Raw genomic sequence first — 23,483 nt, forward strand, 5'->3', positions numbered from 1 at the left:
TGAGTGTTCTCAACTCATGGAGGAGAGTCTAATGGAGAGAGAGTCTCCTCGTGCTAGACGCACCTCGCCTATTTAAATAGAGCTCCTCCACTCCAGGTGGATGAGCGCCCAACTGCTGAGTACCACTAAAGCCAAAAGGTGTCATTAACGGGACGAATCAACGCTCTTGACAATATCCACAGTAGGACTTACGCGCCTGCCTGCCTGTCGCATTAAATGCTGCATGGCGCCGGTGCTTTTAAAGGTATTATGACATGATTTATAACATAATTTTAAAAACATTAAAAGTCTTGGCCATGGTCCTTCAAACGTGTCTAAAAAGTTTGAACACTGAACTCCACTCCAGTATTTCTTGAAAGGGGTTTTTGTGCATGTGTACAGTTCATCCTGAGAAGCCATGGAAAAACACATTATTTTAGCCTGTAGATGTCGGTAATTCCCCCTTTCCTGTCAACCCAAGATGCGCTACTTTGACAACTTGGTAGGAACATCATCGTCAAAAATAAAAGAGTCATCTAGGCCAGTTGGTATCCAGTGTAAGGACTTGTGTTGATTGACACAGCCAACAACAGAGCAGATTGATTTTTCTCTAGAAGCCATTATTAGTAAGTATTACAAAGAAACAAAGTCGCGGTCAGAATGAGGAAGCGGAGAAGAGAGGGTATAGGCACTAGGCAGGGAGCAGAGTGGAGGGGGCGGAGGTTTAGCGGAGATCTACGTATATCTCTGCCGTCCAACCAGATGAGACATTTTTGCATAATTATTCACAAAAGTCCAGACAGCAGAGAATACACTGAATGTTCAAACTTCGATTTTTTTTGGTGAAATTGATGTCAAGAAAAGCCAAAAAAGCCAAAAAATCTACAAAAATGTGTTTTAAATGTCACAATCCCTTTAAGGCGTGTCACGTCGGAATAGATACTGGGCTTGTTTAAGATGCTGCACCAGATTGGGTAACGCGAACAGAACATGGATAGAGGAAAGGAACGCAAAATCTGAGGTGGAACAAAAACGATGTTCTTTGTTAAAATAAGACGTATAAAAAGATTTTAACGAAGAGGCCAACAAGATTCTTTATTATTGCATTGAAAATGTGTCGTCCGGCTGGACAGCGGCTGGATGCTCAGTAGCCGACACGGACAACGAGGGTGGTGCATTAAAAAAATAAATCGACAACATATTAAATCTGATGTGGCGCTGCGACCAAAAGGCGAGCTGTGATAATAATAAGCCCTGATGGCCCCTCTCTTATGGCTCCATCGATTTCCAATAGGCCAGATCATAGAGAAGCCGGTGTGGGGGTAATTACACTGTGCAAGCAGAGGTCGTCCTGAGCAAATATCATTATCATCAGATTAGAATGAAAGGCCTGGCGGGCCGCAGCGAAATGCACCGGGGGAAGGTGGAGAGGAGCGGTGTGTGCCGTGCCGTCGGCGGCACATGCATCCCTGACCCCTTCATCTGTCTCCATGCTCCCCCCCCCCTGCCTTCAACATCATCCCTCCTCCTCTTTCCCCCACGCTCCAAGCGTCATGCCCGCCACCTACGTGCGGCGGGTCAGCCCTTTACATCAACGCCGACACAAACAAGGGGAGGCCGGGGTCACGGAAGCTGCCGTGCATTCATCAGTGATGAACGCCGTGTGGATCCCCGGAAATGGCGGATCGTGACACACTGTGGGGCTTGTGGATTGTCCGTTTCTGCGGCTGTGCGACGACACCCTACGATGGAGTATTAGACCGATTGGCAGAGTGGCAGGCAGAATGGGCTCTATGCAGACCGATTGGCAGAGTGGCAGGCATAATGGGCTCTATGCAGACCGATTGGCAGAGTGGCAGGCAGAATGGGCTCTATGCAGACCGATTGGCAGAGTGGCAGGCAGAATGGACTCTATGCAGACCGATTGGCAGAGTGGCAGGCAGAATGGGCTCTATGCAGACCGATTGGCAGAGTGGCAGGCAGAATGGGCTCTATGCAGACCGATTGGCAGAGTGGCAGGCAGAATGGGCTCTATGCAGACCGATTGGCAGAGTGGCAGGCAGAATGGGCTCTATGCAGACCGATTGGCAGAGTGGCAGGCAGAATGGGCTCTATGCAGACCGATTGGCAGAGTGGCAGGCATAATGGGCTCTATGCAGACCGATTGGCAGAGTGGCAGGCAGAATGGGCTCTATGCAGACCGATTGGCAGAGTGGCAGGCAGAATGGGCTCTATGCAGACCGATTGGCAGAGTGGCAGGCAGAATGGGCTCTATGCAGACCGATTGGCATGCAGAGTGGCAGGCATAATGGGCTCTATGCAGACCGATTGGCAGAGTGGCAGGCAGAATGGGCTCTATGCAGACCGATTGGCAGAGTGGCAGGCAGAATGGGCTCTATGCAGACCGATTGGCAGAGTGGCAGGCAGAATGGACTCTATGCAGACCAATTGGCAGAGTGGCAGGCATAATGGGCTCTATGCAGACCGATTGGCAGAGTGGCAGGCAGAATGGACTCTATGCAGACCGATTGGCAGAGTGGCAGGCATAATGGACTCTATGCAGACCGATTGGCAGAGTGGCAGGCATAATGGACTCTATGCAGACCGATTGGCAGAGTGGCAGGCATAATGGACTCTATGCAGACCGATTGGCAGAGTGGCAGGCAGAATGGGCTCTATGCAGACCGATTGGCAGAGTGGCAGGCATAATGGACTCTATGCAGACCGATTGGCAGAGTGGCAGGCAGAATGGGCTCTATGCAGACCGATTGGCAGAGTGGCAGGCAGAATGGGCTCTATGCAGACCGATTGGCAGAGTGGCAGGCAGAATGGGCTCTATGCAGACCGATTGGCAGAGTGGCAGGCAGAATGGAATCTATGCAGACCGATTGGCAGAGTGGCAGGCAGAATGGACTCTATGCAGACCGATTGGCAGAGTGGCAGGCAGAATGGGCTCTATGCAGACCGATTGGCAGAGTGGCAGGCAGAATGGGCTCTATGCAGACCGATTGGCAGAGTGGCAGGCAGAATGGGCTCTATGCAGACCGATTGGCAGAGTGGCAGGCAGAATGGACTCTATGCAGACCGATTGGCAGAGTGGCAGGCAGAATGGGCTCTATGCACACAGAATAACTTTCTACTTCTGTGCCCCTTCCCTACTTCCTTCAGGTGTTACAGATTATGCTAATTAAGGCTTTGTTCCATTTAGTGTGCAGTGGTTCTCAAACTCTTTTAACCCTATAGTTTGTAAATGCATCAAAGATGCTAATATAATCCATTTCTAATGGAAGCCTTGGCCTGAAGGAGAGGTAATCAGGTGGTCTCCAACCTTCTTAGAGTGTTTCAACCCTCAACCACTACACTCTCCAGTTGGCGGGTCAGCAGTGATTGGCCAAGTCACTGCCCCTCTCCTCCAGGCTTCCAGCCCACTGTCCTTTCTCCTCTGCCAGAACTAACAGGAAGCTCTCTCTGCCTTGTGTGTTCTTGGGGGACATCAGGCACTGGGAGGTCTCTAGGACTATGGTTTGCCTCCTGCCTCCTGCTTAGTACCATAATTATGTTATTATTATTATTATTATTATTATCAAAATGCAGAAATGACAGAAGTTATGTGACTAACATGTAATGAACTACAGTGACATTCCGGGGAGAAAAATGTGAATCATTTCCAACGAAGGCGGGATCGTATCAAAATGCATGTATTCACAGAGACGATATCAACCAGACCCCTTCACCTTTTCCCGCGACGGAGGGCGTCACTTGCCGCTGAAGCCAAGCGTGGAGCGCCGGAGGGCCCGTCCGCACGCTGAGTGACAGGGGAGTGGGGGGGGGCTACCCCCCACCCCCGCTGATATTATGGATTCACCGGGTGGTTCCCCGTGGTACCACTCCGACGAGGGAGGCAGGCGAGCGGTGACGTCTCTATCGGTGGAACTCACAGCGTGTGAGCTGGACCCCGGACCGCCCACATTAACATAAACAAGCCGCCGTGCGTCGCCGGGCACCTCCACACACCCCCACACACCCCCGTCAGGGGGGCCCCTGTCACTGCCGAGGACAGAGAGAGGGGAGAGCCGTGGAGGCATTAACCTCCGGGCTTATCTCCCTCTCTGTTGCGTCCCCACGCAAAAAAAGAAAAGTGAGGATTAGTGCTCAGTCAGGAATTGCTTTTGGGTTCTTGTCACTCCCAGACGATTACAGAATTCCATCCCCCCCATGGGTTGGTACGGACAAGGGTGTTCTGTAATCGTCCCCCCCCCCCCCCCCCCCCCCCCCCCCCCCCCACACACACACACACACACTCTCATTTTAAGGCAAGCCTCTCTGTCACTCCCCCCACCAATGCAAAGGGAATTCCCCAATGCCCCCCCCCCCCTTCAGTGAACGCTTCTTCTCCTCACAAACCGACGGCCGTATGATTCCCCAACCTCCACCTCTTAGGGGCTGCGTTGAGTGCTCGCTCGGCAGGGTTCTTGATGATGAGTCTGACATTCCTGCTTGGCTAATAATCTCAGCGGCTCGCCATGCACCTCTGGGAGAGAGCAGCCGCCACTACTGCTGTGGCGGCGGCGGTGTCAGCCATGAGGACACAGCAGCATGACGGGGGGACACAGACTCTCCTCTCCCCCGAGCCTCGATACGTGGTTGTCTATACCTCTCCGCCAGAACTACTTCTTCTAGCCATATAGACCCCCAAAGAAATATGGACCGCTAGCGCCACACCATTGGTTTCTATATAGACGATAAATGAAGCCTATATTTTTCAGCTAATTCAAATCCGCCACCTTTCTAAATCCGTTCTGAAATGCAGACATAAATTAATGCTATAGGCTGCAACTGCAGCGATGGTAAAACCAGTATAGAAGCCCTATAGAAACATACCCTATAGCCTATACTTTATCATTCATTTTAACCCATTTAGACCGTAGGACGTGTGGAAACTGATCTGTCCAACCGACAGATTACTAGAGAATATAATGTATTGTGAGTACCGACGATGAAATAACGACATCTGCTGGGCCATTAATAGGAACATCAGGCAGGAACAGTTGTTGCCCGTTGTACTGCTTCCAACACTATACCGGCAAGGCAGGCAGACAGGCTCTTCAGGAAGACCTGAACCACTAAATCCAAAAGTCAATAGCCGTTTAATTACTAACGAGAGTCGTGACAATAACAATCCTCCTCTCCCAGCTGACATATTAACGCAGTCTGTTGCAGGTTTTAGTCCCGAACCGATGACCTTTGCTGCGTGTCACCCCCCCCCCCCACACACACACACACACTTGAAAAAGAAAAAGATATTGGAATTGGGCCCCCAAATTATTGGCAAAGCACTATGATTTTAGTGATAGTATAACATCTTGGTGATACAGATTAAAGGACCACTTCGCCCCTTTTCAACCTATCTTCATATAATAGGTCCTCACTAATAATCATGAAACAATGGCGCATTTTATTTCCTACTGCATGTGTCTCATAGGAGGGCTGTGGGCAGTTTAGAAGGGGAATACAAGCTAATAGAAACTGCTGGATTTCTAGTCCTGAAAAGTTGCAATGCGAAAATGGAAGCCATCGTTCTCACGATAATACAAATCTGTAAAAATAATCTTTCCTAATGATGATGTCACTGGTGGACGGGTTTCTAAACTGCCCACAATCCCATATGAGACACAGACTGAGTAGAATAAAATCATGCCATTGTATCATTGCGAACACAGTGAGCCACTTACTATGACAGCAAGGGCTGAATGTCTGTGTGTGTGTCTGTGTGTGTGTCTGTGTGTCTGTCCCACTGTTACACCACCCGCCCGCCACCAGAGGGCGCAGCTGTAGCACACACACACACACAGGGCGCAGCTGTAGCACACACACACACACACACACACACACACACACGCACACGCACACGCACACGCACACGCACACGCACACGCGCACACACACACACACACACACGCACGCACACACAACCACACACACACAAGCTGCGTTCGCTTCACGCGTTTGCGCGTCTTACTTGTGATATTAGTGAGGACCTATTATATGAAGATAAGTTCCTTTAAAAGAAACTTAATGCACATTGCAAATTTGCACACTATGTTATAGTTATATTGATCCAAGCTGGATCTGCTCTACCAATACTTTAGAACGTTTGCTGAAGTACATTTTTAAGACCAGACTTGTAACATAGTATTTCCACATTGCTTGATACTTTTATAGTAATTTTTCCATGTGTAACAGCGCTCTCCTCCTTGCGCACGTAGCACTCAGCCGGCACAGCGTGAGACGCGAGGAAACACTCAATTTCTCGAATGGCTCGAAATGGAGTAAATATCACTCGGCCCCTGTGTGTCATTCAAAGCCGCGTTATCGCTTACCGACTAATTTCCCGGTGCTCTAACAAAGGCAGAGGGCGTTTCCATGGAGAGAAGGGAACCCTTGCGGTTTTCCGGCTCTCTCTCTCTATCTCTCTCTCTCTCTCTCTCTCTCTCTCGACTTGGCGCTCTGTTCATTTCACAGCAATTATCCTGAGTCATTCTGCACACTCTCACAGCCACAGAAACTCAAGGGAGGGATCGTCTCAGCTAATTGCTTTCAAATGGAAAATAAAAAATAATCACACGGCTACTTTGACAAAGTGACTCCTGCCATGCGGCGTTGGGTCGGGGGAAATCGGTCGGGGATTCCGTTTTAATGTCACATTTTATGTCACATCCTGCGCCATTTCACGGTCAGAACTTTCCCCCCCCAGACCCTTCATAAAAGCCTTCACTGCATGTGTCGGTAACAGGTTAATTGCAGTGGTGACACGTGACAGGTACCTGTTTGTTATGCCACAAAGAAATCCTTTGTCACGTCACAGCAATTTTAAAAATGACCTTTGCATATAGGCTACTGCTAGTATCTCATTTTCATAGTTTCATGTTCATTGTTTACCTGGTATTCAAATAGTAAATGCATCATTTTGACAGAAATTGTTTAGACTGATGCTATTATAGGTTTTTTGTTGACTTAAACTATAGGATCACGGGAGCCTAGTTTAATGAGGCACTATACACTGTCTCTCTACATTTGGCACGTGCATTTACCTTGCATTTACCTCTCGAGAAGATTGTCTGGTAAATGTCACAATTTCACACACACACACACACACACACACACACACACACACACACACACACACACACACACACACACACATACACACTCGCACTCACACATGCACGCACGCACACACACACACACACACGCAGATGAAGGGCCCTGCACTCACTGAAATGACAGTGTAGTTTATTCCTTTGGCTGCGGTGGACTGTCAAAATGTGAACTTTTTTCCCCTTAATTTGTTGTGCTGATGTAGAAGTGCAACACTGAGGGTTATGGATCAGCAGTTTCACAGGAAGTGGAGGATGGGTCGTGGGTGGGTGGGTGGGGGGGTAGCTGGAGCTTAGGGGGAAAAACACGCTGGCTAATTTGGGGCCGATAAGGCAATTAAAAAATGCAGAGATATTATTCCCACAGAATATAGTTGCTATCTGGTTTGTCTACCTTGTCTCCATCTTTTTATGGGTTTTGTATTTTTAGATAAATGTAGTGAAGTAAGTAAAGTAAAATTGTTGAGGTCTTTGAATTTTCTTGTAAATTCTGTTGTCTTTGCAGACAGACAGACAGACAGACAGACAGACAGACAGACAGACAGACAGACAGACAGACGCAGATGATGCAATGATGCATGTATATGGTGGGAGGTGGGAAGATATCTCCATGCGAGAGAGAGAGAGAAAGAGAGAGAGAGAGAGAGAGAGAGAGAGAGAGAGAGAGAGAGAGAGAGAGAGAGGGAGAGGGAGAGGGAGAGAGAGAGAGAGAGAGAGAGAGAGAGAGGGAGAGAGAGAGAGAGAGAGAGAGAGAGAGAGAGGGAGAGGGAGAGAGGGGGGGGGGATTTCAGGAGCTCTCTGAGTCACTACGGTTGGGGAGGCATCAGGAGGATATTATTAGGGAGGTTGGGCAGCTCTCTAGCTGCCATGATGGCTTAAGCAAAGGATTCGCATGCTTTATACCCCTCCGACCCACTGCAACAGAATGCACTGCGTTAGCTCACCTGATAGATAGCAAATAGAGATGTTATGAAGTTGGATGCAAACTTTGCTTGTGTACAAACTGAACCAATCAACAAAGGTCAGGTAGGGATACACAATGAGATTTACATAATTTATATTATAGAACACTAAACACAGGTGATAATTTTCATAATGTTGCTGATGTCTGAGGTAGGTGGGTCTTTCAGCACCTGCATGATGCTCAGTGACATCATAGAAGGTATATAGGCTTGTTTCCCTGCCCACATCCCTGGTTTTTTCTACAGGCATGCAGGTGTTTGGGTGAATTTCACTCGAGTTTAGTGATAGAGTTATAAGAGAAAAATCCCATACACCCACAATGAGCTTTTTTTCTTTTCTTTTTTTCCTTCACCCGACCATTCCCAGGAATGGGTGGACCAAAAGAGAAGGTCCATTATTTGTTTTAGGAATATTGATCTGTTTTTTGTTTTGTTTTTTTGTGAAAAGTGATCATGAAATATTAAAGAAGAGCACCTCAAGTTGCCATGTATTGCAGTTTTACTGAAATATAGAATTTATTTTTTATGGAATATATTACAGGGTAAAATATACCTGTGTTTAGTGATGGTTTGACAACATGTTTAGTGTTCTAGGGTTAAGTACCCACCCTGAGATCGGGAGGTCAGGGTTCAATTCCCCTGCCGGGTCATCATAAGTAGTCTAAGTATACCAAAAAGACTATAACGAATGGGACCCAGTGCCTCCCTTTTTGGCACTCAGCATCAAGGGTTGGATTTGGGTGTCTGCGACATATTAGTGTCACCGTCGTGTCCAGGGGCTGTACTTGTACGTCGTGTCCAGGGGCTGTACTTGTACATCGTGTCCAGGGGGTGTACTTGTACGTTGTGTTCAGGGGGTGTACTTGTACGTCGTGTCCAGGGGCTGTACTTGTACATCATGTCCAGGGGGTGTACTTGTACATCGTGTCCAGGGGGTGTACTTGTACATCGTGTCCAGGGGGTGTACTTGTACGTCGTGTCCAGGGGGTGTACTTGTACGTCGTGTCCAGGGGGTGTACTTGTACGTCGTGTCCAGGGGGTGTACTTGTACGTCATGTCCAGGGGGTGTACTTGTACATTGTGTTCAGGGGGTGTACTTGTACGTTGTGTTCAGGGGGTGTACTTGTACGTCGTGTCCAGGGGGTGTACTTGTACGTCATGTCCAGGGGGTGTACTTGTACGTCGTGTCCAGGGGGTGTACTTGTACGTCGTGTCCAGGGGGTGTACTTGTGTCCGACGTACCGATTGTCCGACATACATCAGTCACCGGTTAAGACTCACCGGTGGCTTTCGCTTGGTGTTAGGGTGTCGGACTCTTGCGTGTCGGACTGTTAGGACGTTAGACCAAAGATATACACCAAACCGCCTCATGCTACACAGACACAGACTTAAATTTCCAACAACCCAGTGCCAAGACCACTCGGAAGAGTATGTGTATCTCTGTCCGAGGGGTTAACATCTGGAATGCCCTACCAGAGGAAGTCAAACACAGTAGTAACTTTTCAAAATTTAAAAAATTGCTCAAGCGAATCCTTTTGGCCAAATACAGTATACTATAGGGAAATTATGTATAAGTGGATGTTGACGTTATTGTATGATCAACTGATACATTTTGTACAGGTATTGATCATTGTCATTTTTTATAATTAATTAATTAATATTATTGTATTTATGTTAACATTAAAAATGTGAACCAAAATCACATTACTCAGCAACAACATAAATGATAATGATCATTGGCAATGAGGGTAATGTGAATAAGGACAATAACAACAATTAATCTAACGGTTATGTAGTGCTATCTCTACGGTGCGACACTGGGGGTTGGGGTTGGTGTAGGGTGGAATTCTCGTATCTGACTTTTGTTTTGTGAATCTGTTAATGTAATGAGTATTACGATTCATGTTCTGTTGTAAGTAGGATAGGCATTTATAAGCTTTTAGCTTCTGCCTACTCCTTTTGATCATCTTCATGTTTTGAACAGCTAACATTCATTGTCTTTAAATATTGTATTTGAAACTGAAGGATGATCAAATAAACTAAACTAGCTGGCCTATGGGCCACATATTGGTTTCCAATGCTACTTTTAATTAGTATGTAGAATCTGTTGCAATAAATATGACACAGGCCTGCTTTTCTTGTACATTAAAAGACCTTTGCAGAGTGGAATTCTCCACAGACAGCCACATTATGATTAATCGTAATAGTTTGAATGTCCTTAAAAGAATGAGTGAATATGGAACAGGAAGAAAAATGTCACGTATATGAAACCCTTCTTGATGCTTTTGTGTGAAACATAAAGAGAGAGAGGGGGTGCGAAGGAAATGTTAATGAATTGTCTGTGGAGTACGAGATCAGAGAAGCCAAACGAATTTCATATCACACCTAAAGACCTGGCATTTAATTAAAGTGGCCTGAAAAATGTCTGCCTGGTTGGCTGGCAACGGCTTCTCTTGAAGCAAATTAAAGAAATCAATTACCGCCCATGGTGAAGGTGTAAAACTGGTGCCATCCAGGTCCCATCGACACAAGAGAAGAGAAGAGGCCCAGGCCGTAGCGTAACGGTCTGGGCACCGGACTGGTGATCCAGTCGCGGTGTGCCGCGGGTTCGACTCCCGGACCCGACACGGCCCCTACCGCATGTCATCCCCCCATCTCTCTCCCGTTTCCTGTCAGCCTACTTTCTATCCCTTAAAAAATCAATAAAGGCGTAAGCCGCAAAAAAATATCTAAAAAAAAAAAAAAGAGAAGAGAAGAGAAGAGAAGCCAAAATGCAGTAATACATTTTTGTTTGAAATTGAGTTAAAAATGAACTCATTGGTGTCTGATTTATATCGTGACAAAGTTTCAGAGTTAAATTTTGTTTTGTTTTAGAGAAAGAAGCGTTATAAGAATTGCAGTAACTCAAAACCTATAACTCAAAACCAAGTCAGAGTGCAGTACAATTTGGAGATCAAGGGCCCTATCTTGCATACCGCCTCACCCCTTATCGCTAAACTTTAGCCACATTTTACTATTTCTAAAAACATTTTCAAATTGTTCAGCTATCCAATCTACATCGTCACGTTATGAACTTGTAGAAAATAAGTTTAGGGAAGTGAAGGTGACCCCAAGGGTCAAATCAGTCATTCTGATGTTTGGGCATGAGAATGATGTCATGAATACATGCACTGGCCAGTTGAAATTATCTCAGTTTCACCTTGAGCATAGTTACTGCACTCTGGCCTTGTAGAGCAGAGTATAGCTCTGCTGGAGAGATTCTCAGGTAGAGAGGTCCCACGCTGCATGGAGACGCACATCAGCCACATGCCTGAACCTCCTACACTTTGCTCCTGACCCATTCCATCTCGCCATCACCCACTCTCTCCACCTCCACCTCCACGCACGCACACACACACATGCACGCTGACGCACGCACGCACACACACACACACACACACACACACACACACACACACACACACACACACACACACACACACACACACACACATGCGTGCGTGCACACACACACACACACACACACACACACACACACACACATGCACACACATCATATCCGCTAGACTGCTGTGAAATGATCTTAGTGTGGTACGAGGTGTCAAAAAAACAGCTCCCGTAGGATTTCTGTGCTAAAAGTTTTTTTTTTTGCAGATCTTGGTTCTATAGGGTCCAAACTATGAGAAAATGATGGGATTCAAATTTTCCCGACCCCCACCCCGTTTCTGGGGGGGTCATCTATTTGGGACCTCCCAGAACAGTATGCCAGCCAGTTAATGTCCGATTTTCATAATATTAGAATTGTTTAGTATGTTTTAAAACATTCGGAGTTGATTTCTTAAACTTTTAAAGTGGTCAAAATAATCTTTTTTGACTTTTGGTAGGGGTGTTTCCTCACCTGGGACCTCCCGGACTGACCCCTGGGCCTATCCCAGTTCTCATTACATTCCTTGCTCTGCTCCTGCTCCAGAATATTGTCAAATTAGATCATAAATGAAGCATAAAAGTATTTGTAGCTGGGCTCTGATATAAAAAAATAGTAGTAGCCAATACCAGGGGTCTTCCACAGGGGGCCCATGACCCCTAGGGGGTCCTTAGAGTTACTATACAGGGGCCCACCAAATCATTGTGGGATAGGAACTTTTTTATTTTTTTACATTAAACCACTTGAACCATAGCATCCCTTTTCCAAGGAGAACTTTAGCCAACAATAGCTGATCTACAAGGTTGTAGTTTGAGCTTGTAGATCAGCTATTTTCAAAGTAAGGTGCCTCAGACCCAAGTGTAGCAAATATTGCTGTTAAATAAAGATCAGCCAAGATCAGCCAGGCTGCTGCTGTCTTTCTCTTTTCTCTTTGTCTTTCTGTTGTCGCCGTCGGTCAGGTGACTGGGAGGGCTACTTGTCATCCTTAGAGGAACTCATCAAGTATTTCTTTGCTCGTGATCTCCTTAAATATGCTCGACTGATGCCAGTCTATCTTGCCCAAATGAACCCTCTTGAACAGGATGACCCAGAAACATGGAACGCACTGAAGTCAGGTGAATTTGTGGTGGCAAAGTCAGAGATACCGTTCACTCATCTCTTCACAGATCAAGCCCTTGAGCAGGAAATCAAGAAGCTAAAGGGACATGGTGGGATGGTTGGACTCAGTAGAGATGAAGCAGCTCTGGACCGACTACTACGACTAGTCACTACCACACCTCATCTTTCTGGTCTAGTGAATCAGTACCTCAACAGCTTCCCAAAAGCTTCCAGGTCTTCAAGGAAAGAACATTATCAGCTCTCAGGAGAGATTGCATTGAGGTCAAGAGAAAATGCTCTCAAGCAATGTAAATTGATTGAGTTGCACTGTGGAGGAAATCTGTTCAAAGAGAACACACCATTGAAGAGTCTGGTTCCATCAGCACTTGTGTCAGATGGGGCAAAAAATGACATTCTTCCTGGGCCTACACAATTTTCCTGGGCCTACACAATTTATCTGGTGCTGACTGGGTAGGAAGATTTGTTGGAATCTCCAAGAAGACATGGGTCAATGCCTACTTGAGGCTTGATGATGATGATCCTGCCATTAACTGCTTCAAGGACCTTGGAATGGGTTCCATTCCTCCTGAGCTTGTTAACGGCAAGCTTCCATCACCATTGGAGTCATTGGAGCATTTTGCATGCTGTGTTTACAGTACAAAAGGTCCAACAACCTTGCCATTACTAGATGGGAACTATTTTGGTCAAAGAACTTGGAGGGTGAGATGCTACCTCCAACTCGTGCTGCACTGCTACCACATATCCTCTGTGCCAACAATGCGCCAACAATGCGGGATAAGTCATTCATACCTGACAAATTGCCCTGAGCTTCCACCAATCGAACAAAATGGATGGAATTCAGATAGTGGAGGGTATGTTCCAGTCAGGTGTCTTGCCCTCCCTGCTCCAAAGGCAGTACTTGAGCTCATCACATGTGGTTGCAAAGCAGGTTGCAAGGGGCGGTGCAGCTGCTCAAACAATAACCTGCCTTGCACTCCTCTCTGCAAATGCTATGGTGGAGACTGTGTCAAAACTATCAGGGAGGACATTCAAGATGATGATGACGAAGATGAATTGATCCTGCAAATAATGTATTGTAGGCATAATTGACCATAGGCTCTTTAAGAGGATAGGTGTGTGTGTGTGTGTGTGTGTGTGTGTGTGTGTGTGTGTGTGTGTGTGTGTGTGTGTGTGTGTGTGTGTGTGTGTGTGTGTGTGTGTGTGTGTGTGTGTGTGTGTGTGTGTGTGTGTGTGTGTTGTGTTGTTAGTGTGAGTGCAGTGTGTGAAATAAATGGACACGTTCTGCATGCCCAAAGTGAGAAGTTGCAATACCTATATTCCCTGCAGTAACATCTGTCAACAATAATGGTAGAATACTAATAAACTATCAAAGTACTTTCAAAGGTACATAAACGCAAGATATTCTAATAATATTCGAAATACTTGCAAATCACATATATGGGTGCTGTGGAAGACCCCTGGTATTAACTACTACTCATTTTTGTAAACTTGTAATGCTTAAATTATTATCTAATTTGACATTGTTCTGGAACAGGAGCAGAGCGAGGAATGTAATGAGTACTGAGATGAGTCCGGGGGGCCCCGGGTGAAGAAAGACCCCAACCAAAAGTCAGAAAAGATTATTCTGGCTACTTTCAAAGTGTAAGAAATCAACTCAGAATATTTAAAAACCTATAAAACAACCCTAATATTATGAAAATCGGGCATTAATTGTCTGACGTACTATTATGGGGGGTCCCAAAATATATGACCCCCCAAATAAGGGGTGGGGGTCGGGAAAATTTGAACCCCATCATTTTCTGACAGTTTGGTCCCTATGAAAGCCAAAAAAGCAAAAAAATCACTTTTAGCAAAAAAATCATCATGGCAGCCGGGCAGACACGGGAAGCAAGGTAAAACCAAATGCTGGGATGACATTAACAACTCAAGTTAACAATCTTATACATTGTCGTACAATGGCATCACGCTGCGAAAATAGCATATTTACTGTACATCTAGAAGCTCAGAATTGATATGTGTTCCTACTTTCCTACTTTCAATTGATCAGCATTGGGCTTTTTTTGCATGTAAACACAACTCATGAAGTCCAACGGAAAACCGACCAGCTTCCAATTTAGATCTTGTCAACGATGAAAACCTTCCCTAGATTTAACTACCACTCATTTTCAACATTGAACTGCCATTAATATACACTACCTTAGAGTTGTTGGTCATGTGATCAGTGACATCACAAAGGCGTACTCTTTGGCCTGCAGACAGCCTGGGCACACTTGAACTTCCATGCGCGGACAGAAGAAGCTGTGTTTTGCGGCATTTCTGATTTTTTTTAGACAGCTGGTGGATGGAAAAGAAGCTCCACCCACGCGGCAGAATGCCACTGTGGCAATCTTTTCCGGGAATCTGGACCGATGCGGCAATCTGCCACGTGGGTGGAGTTTCTTTTCCATACACCAGCTGTCTAAAAAAACTGAAATTATGCAACCCTACCCTTTACGGATTCCAGCAGTGTCCCAGCTCCCCCACATAAAATGCCACACTTGGGGAATTCTGTAAAGGCTTTACAGAGTGCGACTCATTAAAACATGTTAATACCTGATGATCAGGTTTTAGGGTGGAATTTTTTTTGGCACTCCATCTTTAATCAAATCAATGTATTTTCCTGTCTTTCTTTTTACAAACTCGATCATCGATAATAGCCCGTCTAGGACTCCCCAAAACCCCCAAAACTCAAATCTTTAACCGAATTAATGTCAGCTAGAGCAACATCCGCTGCCACCCACCCACCCCCAAGTTTGACGGAAATGCGATATATTACACGGTCCCAGCATGCCGCGCAGGTCAACCTCAACGGCACTACGCCTCTCTAAATGTTAACCTGCCGCTGTTACCAAATCAGTGTCAAGAGGCTCTGACACCGGCCGGCACACACAGACCTAACGCAAAGGCACGCGCGCACACAGTGAAGGTCACACCCGGTGTTTGGCGCGCAGATTCTGATTGATGAAGTGCTGACACCTACATTCAGCCAAGTGACGTGACGGGTCATTTCACTGTCCCCAAGCTGTGACAGCTTCGGATATGTGCACGAAAACGACATAACGATATCATGAACAACTTTATATATCCGCTATATAATATTAATAATAACATAACAATAATAATTATGTTACCGGTATTATTATTAATTTCCAAGGTTGCCAGTTTGAAAGTGGCTGTCGGTTGAACTCCTGGCCAGCGGGACAGTGCCTCCCGGGCACAGTGCTGTCACCGGCAGTTTACACAGGACGCGGTGACACCGTGTAGTGCCCCGCATGCACGCACGCACGCACACACACACACACTACAGTTTGGAGCGTGGCAGTCTGACAGGTGTGAACGAGTCCTCTCCCCTCGGCACGGTGGCCATTATTCTACTTCGGGGGGTGGGTAGAAGGGAAGGGGTATGTCCTCTCCAGCCACTGAAATGTAGTCTATTTCCCTGACGAGACAGCTCCACGAGAGTGGCTGTCAGTAAGCGTGAGCCCAGGCAGTCCGCTGTGGTGCTCTCTCTCCCCCTGTCTCCCCCTCTCTCTCCCTCTCCCAGGAAGAAGTGCATGGCGAGGGAGGACGATGGCTGACATGAATAGAGCCATGCAGTCAAGTTGCTCAGGCCTTTGACTCTGTGCTTGAAGTCACCAGGGAGTATATCGTCGTCGCTGCCACAAACCTCTTATCTCCATAATATGCTAACTTCTTGTGTTTGTTCTTTGTTTTGTTTTTTCCCATATTATGAATGCACTATAGTATAGTGACTATACTAACCATAGTACATCGTCACACAAAAGCATCAAAAGTAGCAGATGTACAAGTTCAAAGTACGTCGCTTCGTCACAACACTCTTCGAGCTTGTACAGTATGTCTGCTACTTTCGCTATTTATTTATTTGAATCCTGAAAAGTAACAGCTTTGTACATAACCTTTGTGAGGTTTCGGACCCGACAGACGGTATATTCGAGGGTGTGAGGCTACAGTGGCAGGACTCTAAGGATGGCATTAGGTCAGACAATCCTTTCAGTCTGACCCAGTGTTTTTGCAAGGCACACCAATGGGCACGTCACAATCTGTATTCATACCGAACATAGCCTTACAACCTCACAATGTCAGCAGATGAAAAAAAAAAACATGGATCGTAGACAATCAAACTTAGTTGAGTGTCTTTCCTTGCATTTTATAGGTCAAAGATCGTCAAATCTTTGTGTGATATAGGAACTTAAATCCTAGCATCCCTATTCTGAGAACATTAGCCAAAAATAGCAGATTTACAAGCTGAATGCATCACAAGCAGAATGCATCACAGTGCGAGGCGTTCAAGTACAGAGCCAAAGCTCCTGTTTACAAAGTATTGAGGGTTTAAGTGGTCAATGCAATTGTTTATTTATTTAAATAGATTAATGTATTTAAAAACCTTAGAAATAAATGCTAAACTAAATAATCACATCATCTAAACAATATTAACACAATCAGCGCCGGGATTTATTTCAAAATAGCAGCTCTGGGTGCCGCGCAGATATGGCAGCTTTTACTCTGAAAGCCCCCCCCCCCCTTCCGTTCCGTATAAAAACTGGGAGAAATAATGTTGCTTGCTTACATTATGATTACGATAAAGTCGCTCGATAATCCCTCCTGTTCATATTTTAAACGAGAGGCATGTTGAAGTCAGAAATGAAGAGCTTAGTATATCCATCTGGTCAAAACCACGGAGAGCTCCCTTGATTTGGAGACACAAGCCTTTCTTTCTGAGCGGTAAACGGGGAAGTGAACGACAGCAAGGAGTACGCTGCAGAAGGAGAGGCCAACCCCCCCCAAAAAAGGAAAAAAATCTGAATATTTTTCTTTTGTTTGATATCAATGAAAATGCGCTTGGACGTGTGTACACTTCCTCGCAATCCATCGGTTGGATTAGCTAGGACGGCCCCACACATAATTATGGTCTAAATGGGTTAAAGATGGAGTGCCGTGATTTTTGCCCCCGACCCTAAAACATGATCATCACTGATCAGGCACGTATGATGTATATACTACTATACTTTGTGTACAGAAAGTGCTAAAATTATGCTTTATGTGGCCACACCCACCAGTTTCATTAAAGATGGAGTGCCACAATTTTTGTATTTTTTCCAGTTTTTCATGTGTCTATGAGGTGACAGTACTTCATTAGACACCCGATTGTATGGGCAATGATGTATTCCCTTTGTATTTAGGGTTTCTTCCTGGAGGCTGAACCCTTGACAGTCAAACGTGCCAATGAAAAAAACAGTATCAGAATCACATTATCAGCCCCTCCCCTAACCCCCCCTACTTAATGACCTGGTGGGGGTGCCCACATAAAAACGTAATTTTAACTAATACTGTACACTTTTTTCCTCTTTCTATAACAATAAGACCTGATGATCATGTTGTAGGGTGGAAAAAATCATGGCACTCCATCTTTAAGTAGGCTATGCCTGGTTTACTTGGTGGATGGTGATGGGTGGTGATCCACCTGAACTGAAGCCGCACCCACAGCTGTTGTTGTATGATAATGGGGGAGGGGTTAGGGGAGGGAATGATATGGTGATGTCACTATATCACTGTCATTTCGATTGGGCCTTTTGTGAAACCAGAAATACACAGGGAAGACATATTTCAATATTCTAACCACACCTTGGGGTCTATTTAACCCCATAGACATAGACAAATACAAAACAGAAAAAGTACAAAAATCATGGCACTCCATCTTTAAATTAGTGACCTGCCTCTCGATCAACATGGCCAAATATGCTGCATTACAACAGCTGTTTCCTTAAAGTATTAAGACAGGCTTCTACTGAAATGTGTCATGCAGTGGTGGCGAATGGCCACCGGGGAGCGCTAAAAGCAAAAGACTGACTTCTTCTCTTCTAGAAAGATTGTACATTCCCTGTGGAAATTATGTTCAGAGAGAGGGGGTTAGATGAAGTTTGCTCGCCGCCAAAGTTCAGCGTGCATGTGTGCATGTGATGTATGTATGTGTGTGTGCAAGCGCGCGCGTGCGCGTGCGTATGTTGATAGAGTTTACATAGATCTGACACTTTCCTCACACCCTCAACATTCCCAAACAGTCCTGCAGATCTTGCTGACACTGGACAGTGGGGATGAAGTTTATATGAGAAAGCTTAATGAATATGAATGAGGTAAATGAAAGCTGATCAACGTTATCCCTTATCTCCTCAAAGATTAGCCACTTCCCTTGAACCTACTCCAAGGACACACGCGCACACGTAAGCGCATGCACACACACACACACACACACACACACACACACACACACACACACACACACACACACACACACACACACGTGTGTAAAGAACAAATTTGAAGAGTGAGCTTGTATTGAAATTTGATAGACGTTGATAAGGTTAGGTAAAGCACTAAAAGCAGTCGTTGTATAATTAGTGGATTGGCCCACTGAATGTGTGAACACGCACAACACACATTTCCAGTGGTGCCATGTCTGCTTATTATAGCAACTTGTTCTTCTGTAGTCTCTTGTAGCCTAAATATCCGTAGTTGCAGGTTGGGAGTGCAAACAAACGGTAGTTGCTGTTTGGGCTTGCTCCTTAATGTTGAGTGGTTCTTAACATTTTCATGTCAAGGACCTCCATATTAAAGATGGAGTGCCACCATTTTTTTCCACCCTAAAACATGATCATCAGGTATTATTACAATATAAGGGGGAAGAACTTTTTCCAAAAAGTGTACAGTATTTGTTAAAATCATGCTTTTATGTGGACACGCCCACCAGTTCATTAAGTATGCCTGGTTTGCCTGGTGGGTGGTGATGGGTGGTGATCCACCTGAACAACTTTAGTTGTATGATAAAGGGGGAGGGGTTAGGGGAGTGGCTGATAGTGTGGTGTCACTATATTACTGTTTACTTCATTGGCCCGTTTGACTGTCAAGGGTTCAGCCTCCAGGAAGAAACCCTAAATACAAAGTGAATACACCATTGCACATAAAAACAACTCCAGGGTGTCTAATGAAGTAAGGTCACCTCATAGACACATGAAAAACTGGAAAAATACAAAAATTGTGGCACTCCATCTTTAACATACTTGTATTTGGCTATGAACCCGGAAAATAATGTTGTGGCAACAACCCCCCCCCCCCCCTCCCCCATGCAGTAGCTAGGCTACATGTAGGGTTCAAGTGGTGATGTTGATGCAAAACTGATGTTGATGCATTAACACATTCTGCTGGGGGCCTCCTGTGTGTCTGATCATCATGCAGGTTTGTTTCTCTCGCAACATCTGCCAAAAACAACACTGCTGTTGAATTGTCTTGCTAGCTCTTTGTCCACACAGGCATGGGCCATGGCCAGAGTAAGATCCTATCGCCATGAGCATTCACACATGTTGAATTGTCCTGCTACCTCTTTGTCCATATATGATATGATATGATGTATAGTACTTTATTGCGATGCAGCAGCCATGTATGCAAAACACAGAAGGCGATCGAGCCTTTGCAGGTTTTGCTCCTAGGCTATGGAATGAGCTTCCACTCCACCTAAGAACTGTGGACTCTGTGGACATTTTCAAAGGACTGTTAAAAACTCACCTTTTTAAACAGGCCTTTCCATAGCCGGCCTGGTTAAATGTTGATTGCTTTATTTTACTCTACTATTTTCTATTTTCTATTTTTACTTTATTAATGATTTAGTTCTTAACTTGTTTTATTGACTATTGACTTGTTTTCATTTTATTGTTGTTAAAGCACTTTGTGACTGTAATTGTCTGTGAAAGGTGCTCTATAAATAAACTTTACTTACTTACTTACAGATTAGTTTTAACCTACTGATGATGTCTTGTTGCAATAGTAAATAAGTAATCCCGCTCAGTACGAGAGGAACCTCAGAATTCAGACATGTGGCGCATGTGTTTGGCTGAGAAGCCAATGTGGCAACACTACCATGCAGGCTTATGACTGAACGCATCTTAAGTCAGAATCACGCCTAGCTAGTACACATATTTGACATAACACGAAGAACAAAAAAACAAGATTACAGTAAAGTAAGTACAGTAAAGAGTACAGTAAAGAAGTGCAATGTCCTACCCCTGGCCAAACTCCTGATTAAGCCTCAAAGTCGACTGGTCGACAAAGGACCTCTTAAGTCTGACCTCATATTGTATGCTGGAAAACCATATCTCCTCCCTGAAGGTAGCAACCTACAGTATATTCTCCATACAGCACATGGCTAGTGTGGTGAGGTGATATTCCTTGCCAACCTTAGGATGCTGCTATCATACGTGGATGTACAGTATATATAAGAGACTGTACAGACGGAATGACATGGACTGACTACGGGGCCATTTGAGTTATTTCACTTATTTCCCTGACTCTCATTGATTTATTTACAAACGCCATAAGACCATGTTGAATTATCTCGCCGGCTCTTTGTCCACAATATGCACGGCCAAAATCAATGCAGATTCGAAAGGATATTTTGAACAACAGCCTTCCCCCCCCCCCCCCCCCCCCCGCCGGAGCTAAAAGACCACATTAGAGTTATTAAAATGGATATGTCCATTAGAGTGCTCTCTCTCTCTCACACACACACCCCCCACCCCAAGAGACCACTGCAGGCCCGATGAAGAGATATATATTCTCATTTTCTCCTTCATTTTCTAGGTGTCAGATCGATCATGTACCGTCCCAACTCAAGGTGAACCCCGCGTAGACGTGCCATTCCCCTTCGTCAATGATTTACAGGCGAGTCTTGACGCTCGCTCCGAGAGACGGAGTGGTATCAAGCCCCCCTTATCAACTAAGGCTCTGACGACGACGACTACAAGCCTAGATGCTGGCCAGATAAAGGACTAAGCTTTTACTTTGTTGCCCTTTACGATCGAATGATTTGCCTTGGCTATTATGATTGCACAACGTGTAATCATGATGACTTATTAACCCAATAATGAAACTCATAAACCTAATTGAGAAGCATGCTGTGCCATGGACAGCGGCACGCATGTCAGCCAAATGAGATGGTAGAACTGTTGACTCTTGATGATGAATCGACTGTTTTGCGTTGTCCATAGTATAACGAAGTGTATAAGGCTTAAAGGTGTTATATAAGTAATAATATTTCTAAAATAAGTGTTAAGTCACTTGATATTTGGATAGCAATTGTTGTAGTATTTGCATTCGTCAGCATGGTAACATTCTCCCCAGAACATAGTGCATTTACTTTTCAAACAAAAATGTTAACATCATTTTTAATCAAGAAAGAAAGCACTATAGGCTACAAATCCCTTTCACGACTTGAACCTCAGCATCCATATTCTGAGAGGAGTGGGGGTGTGGGGGGGAGGGGTACATTAGCCTAAAATAGCAGTGCAGCACAGAGCCAACATGTGTCCATTATATCTAGAAGTGGTTATGTGGATAAATATAGTTGTAAAATAAGTGCCACCACAAATCATGCATCTAGTGTGCCGTGTGCAGAAAACGGCAGCCAACAGATAAGATAAAGCTGATGCAACTTTGCTCGGACGTTCAATCGTTCACTCAGAGCAGCTAATGTCATACAGGAGTTGGAAACACAGCGGTGTTGACAGAATACAACCATCTCAGAAGCTCACGCGGAGAGCCTGTACAGTCCCCCTATGCAGTGGACCGCCGTTCTCGGCCTCCTCCTGGCATCACGTCAGGCCCTGCCAGCGCCACTGGCGGGCCCGACCGCCGCCAGACACAAGCTGCTGCTCGTCTCCTTCGACGGTTTCCGCTGGGACTACGACCGCGATGTGGACACCCCCAACATGGACGCCATGGCCAGGGACGGGGTCAAGGCCCGGTACGTGACCCCACCATACCTGACCATCACCAGCCCCTCGCACTTCACCCTGCTGACAGGTAAAATGCTCTGGGACTTTGTTCCTATAGTTCCTACTCTCGCATGGCCAGACTGTTGCCTCTCGCAATTTTCAAATGCTGTTGTCATACAGTCTGGAGCACGGAAGATTTGATCATGAGTATAAGCGATAAAGCGGAAGTGAAGCCTCCTCCCCACTTCCGTTTTGTCTTTACAGTGGTGCAATTTATCTGCTTATTAGCAGAAATGGAAATAAAAAAATATATATCCACGGCTTGGGGCGAGCCGTCTTCACTTTTCGAAATTCCGGGGCGAACAGTCATCACATGGGTGTTGTGTTGTCTGCACCATTCAGAATAACACAGCAGAGAAACCTTCACACATGGCATATGGCATTACAGGGCATTACGTAAATATAATTTCATAATGGCAACAGCAACAAGCGTTCAATTTACTTCAAGGACCACACTTTTTGGGCCTTTCAGGCTTCTCTGTCTTGCAAACCGTACATTATTCAAATCGTTATTCAAAGTGAGTGGCATATTCAAAGAGGCTGCATAATGCAATTAATGCATGCATGCACACACTCACACTATAACTCATCTAACCTAAGCCCTAATGGATAGATGTCTAATGTTAAACCTAACCCTAAACACTATAACTGATCTAACCTAAGCCCTAATGGATAGATGTCTAATGTTAAACCTAACCCTAAACACTATAACTGATCTAACCTAAGCCCTAATGGATAGATGTCTAATGTTAAACCTAACCCTAAAAACACAAATTTTTGTGTTGACATGCACTCAGGCCTGTATAAGGTACACACACGAAGACGCACACACACACACACACACACACACACACACACACACACACACACACACACACACACACACCAAAGCCCCCACAGGTAGATATTTTAACTATTTTCAGCAATGGGATATTAAATATAATTTTTGGTGGGTAGATCT

General features: G+C 45.3%; 1 protein-coding gene across 1 annotated transcript in view; it reads left to right on the top strand.

Annotated features, from left to right (window-relative positions):
- Positions 1-22,441: 22,441 nt before the first annotated feature.
- Positions 22,442-23,483, top strand: part of LOC310868480 (ectonucleotide pyrophosphatase/phosphodiesterase family member 7-like) — a gene marked incomplete at its 3' end in the record, with an annotated part of 12,047 nt that continues 11,005 nt past the window's right edge. The window contains exon 1 of the mRNA XM_083778937.1: positions 22,442-22,550. Coding sequence (XP_083635063.1) covers positions 22,457-22,550 — 94 coding nt within the window. The 5' untranslated portion in view covers positions 22,442-22,456. The remainder of the gene's footprint in view (positions 22,551-23,483) is intronic.

This window comes from Protomyctophum parallelum, assembly GCF_964188405.1.
Source record: "Protomyctophum parallelum genome assembly, chromosome: 13".
Classification (NCBI taxonomy): domain Eukaryota; kingdom Metazoa; phylum Chordata; class Actinopteri; order Myctophiformes; family Myctophidae; genus Protomyctophum; species Protomyctophum parallelum.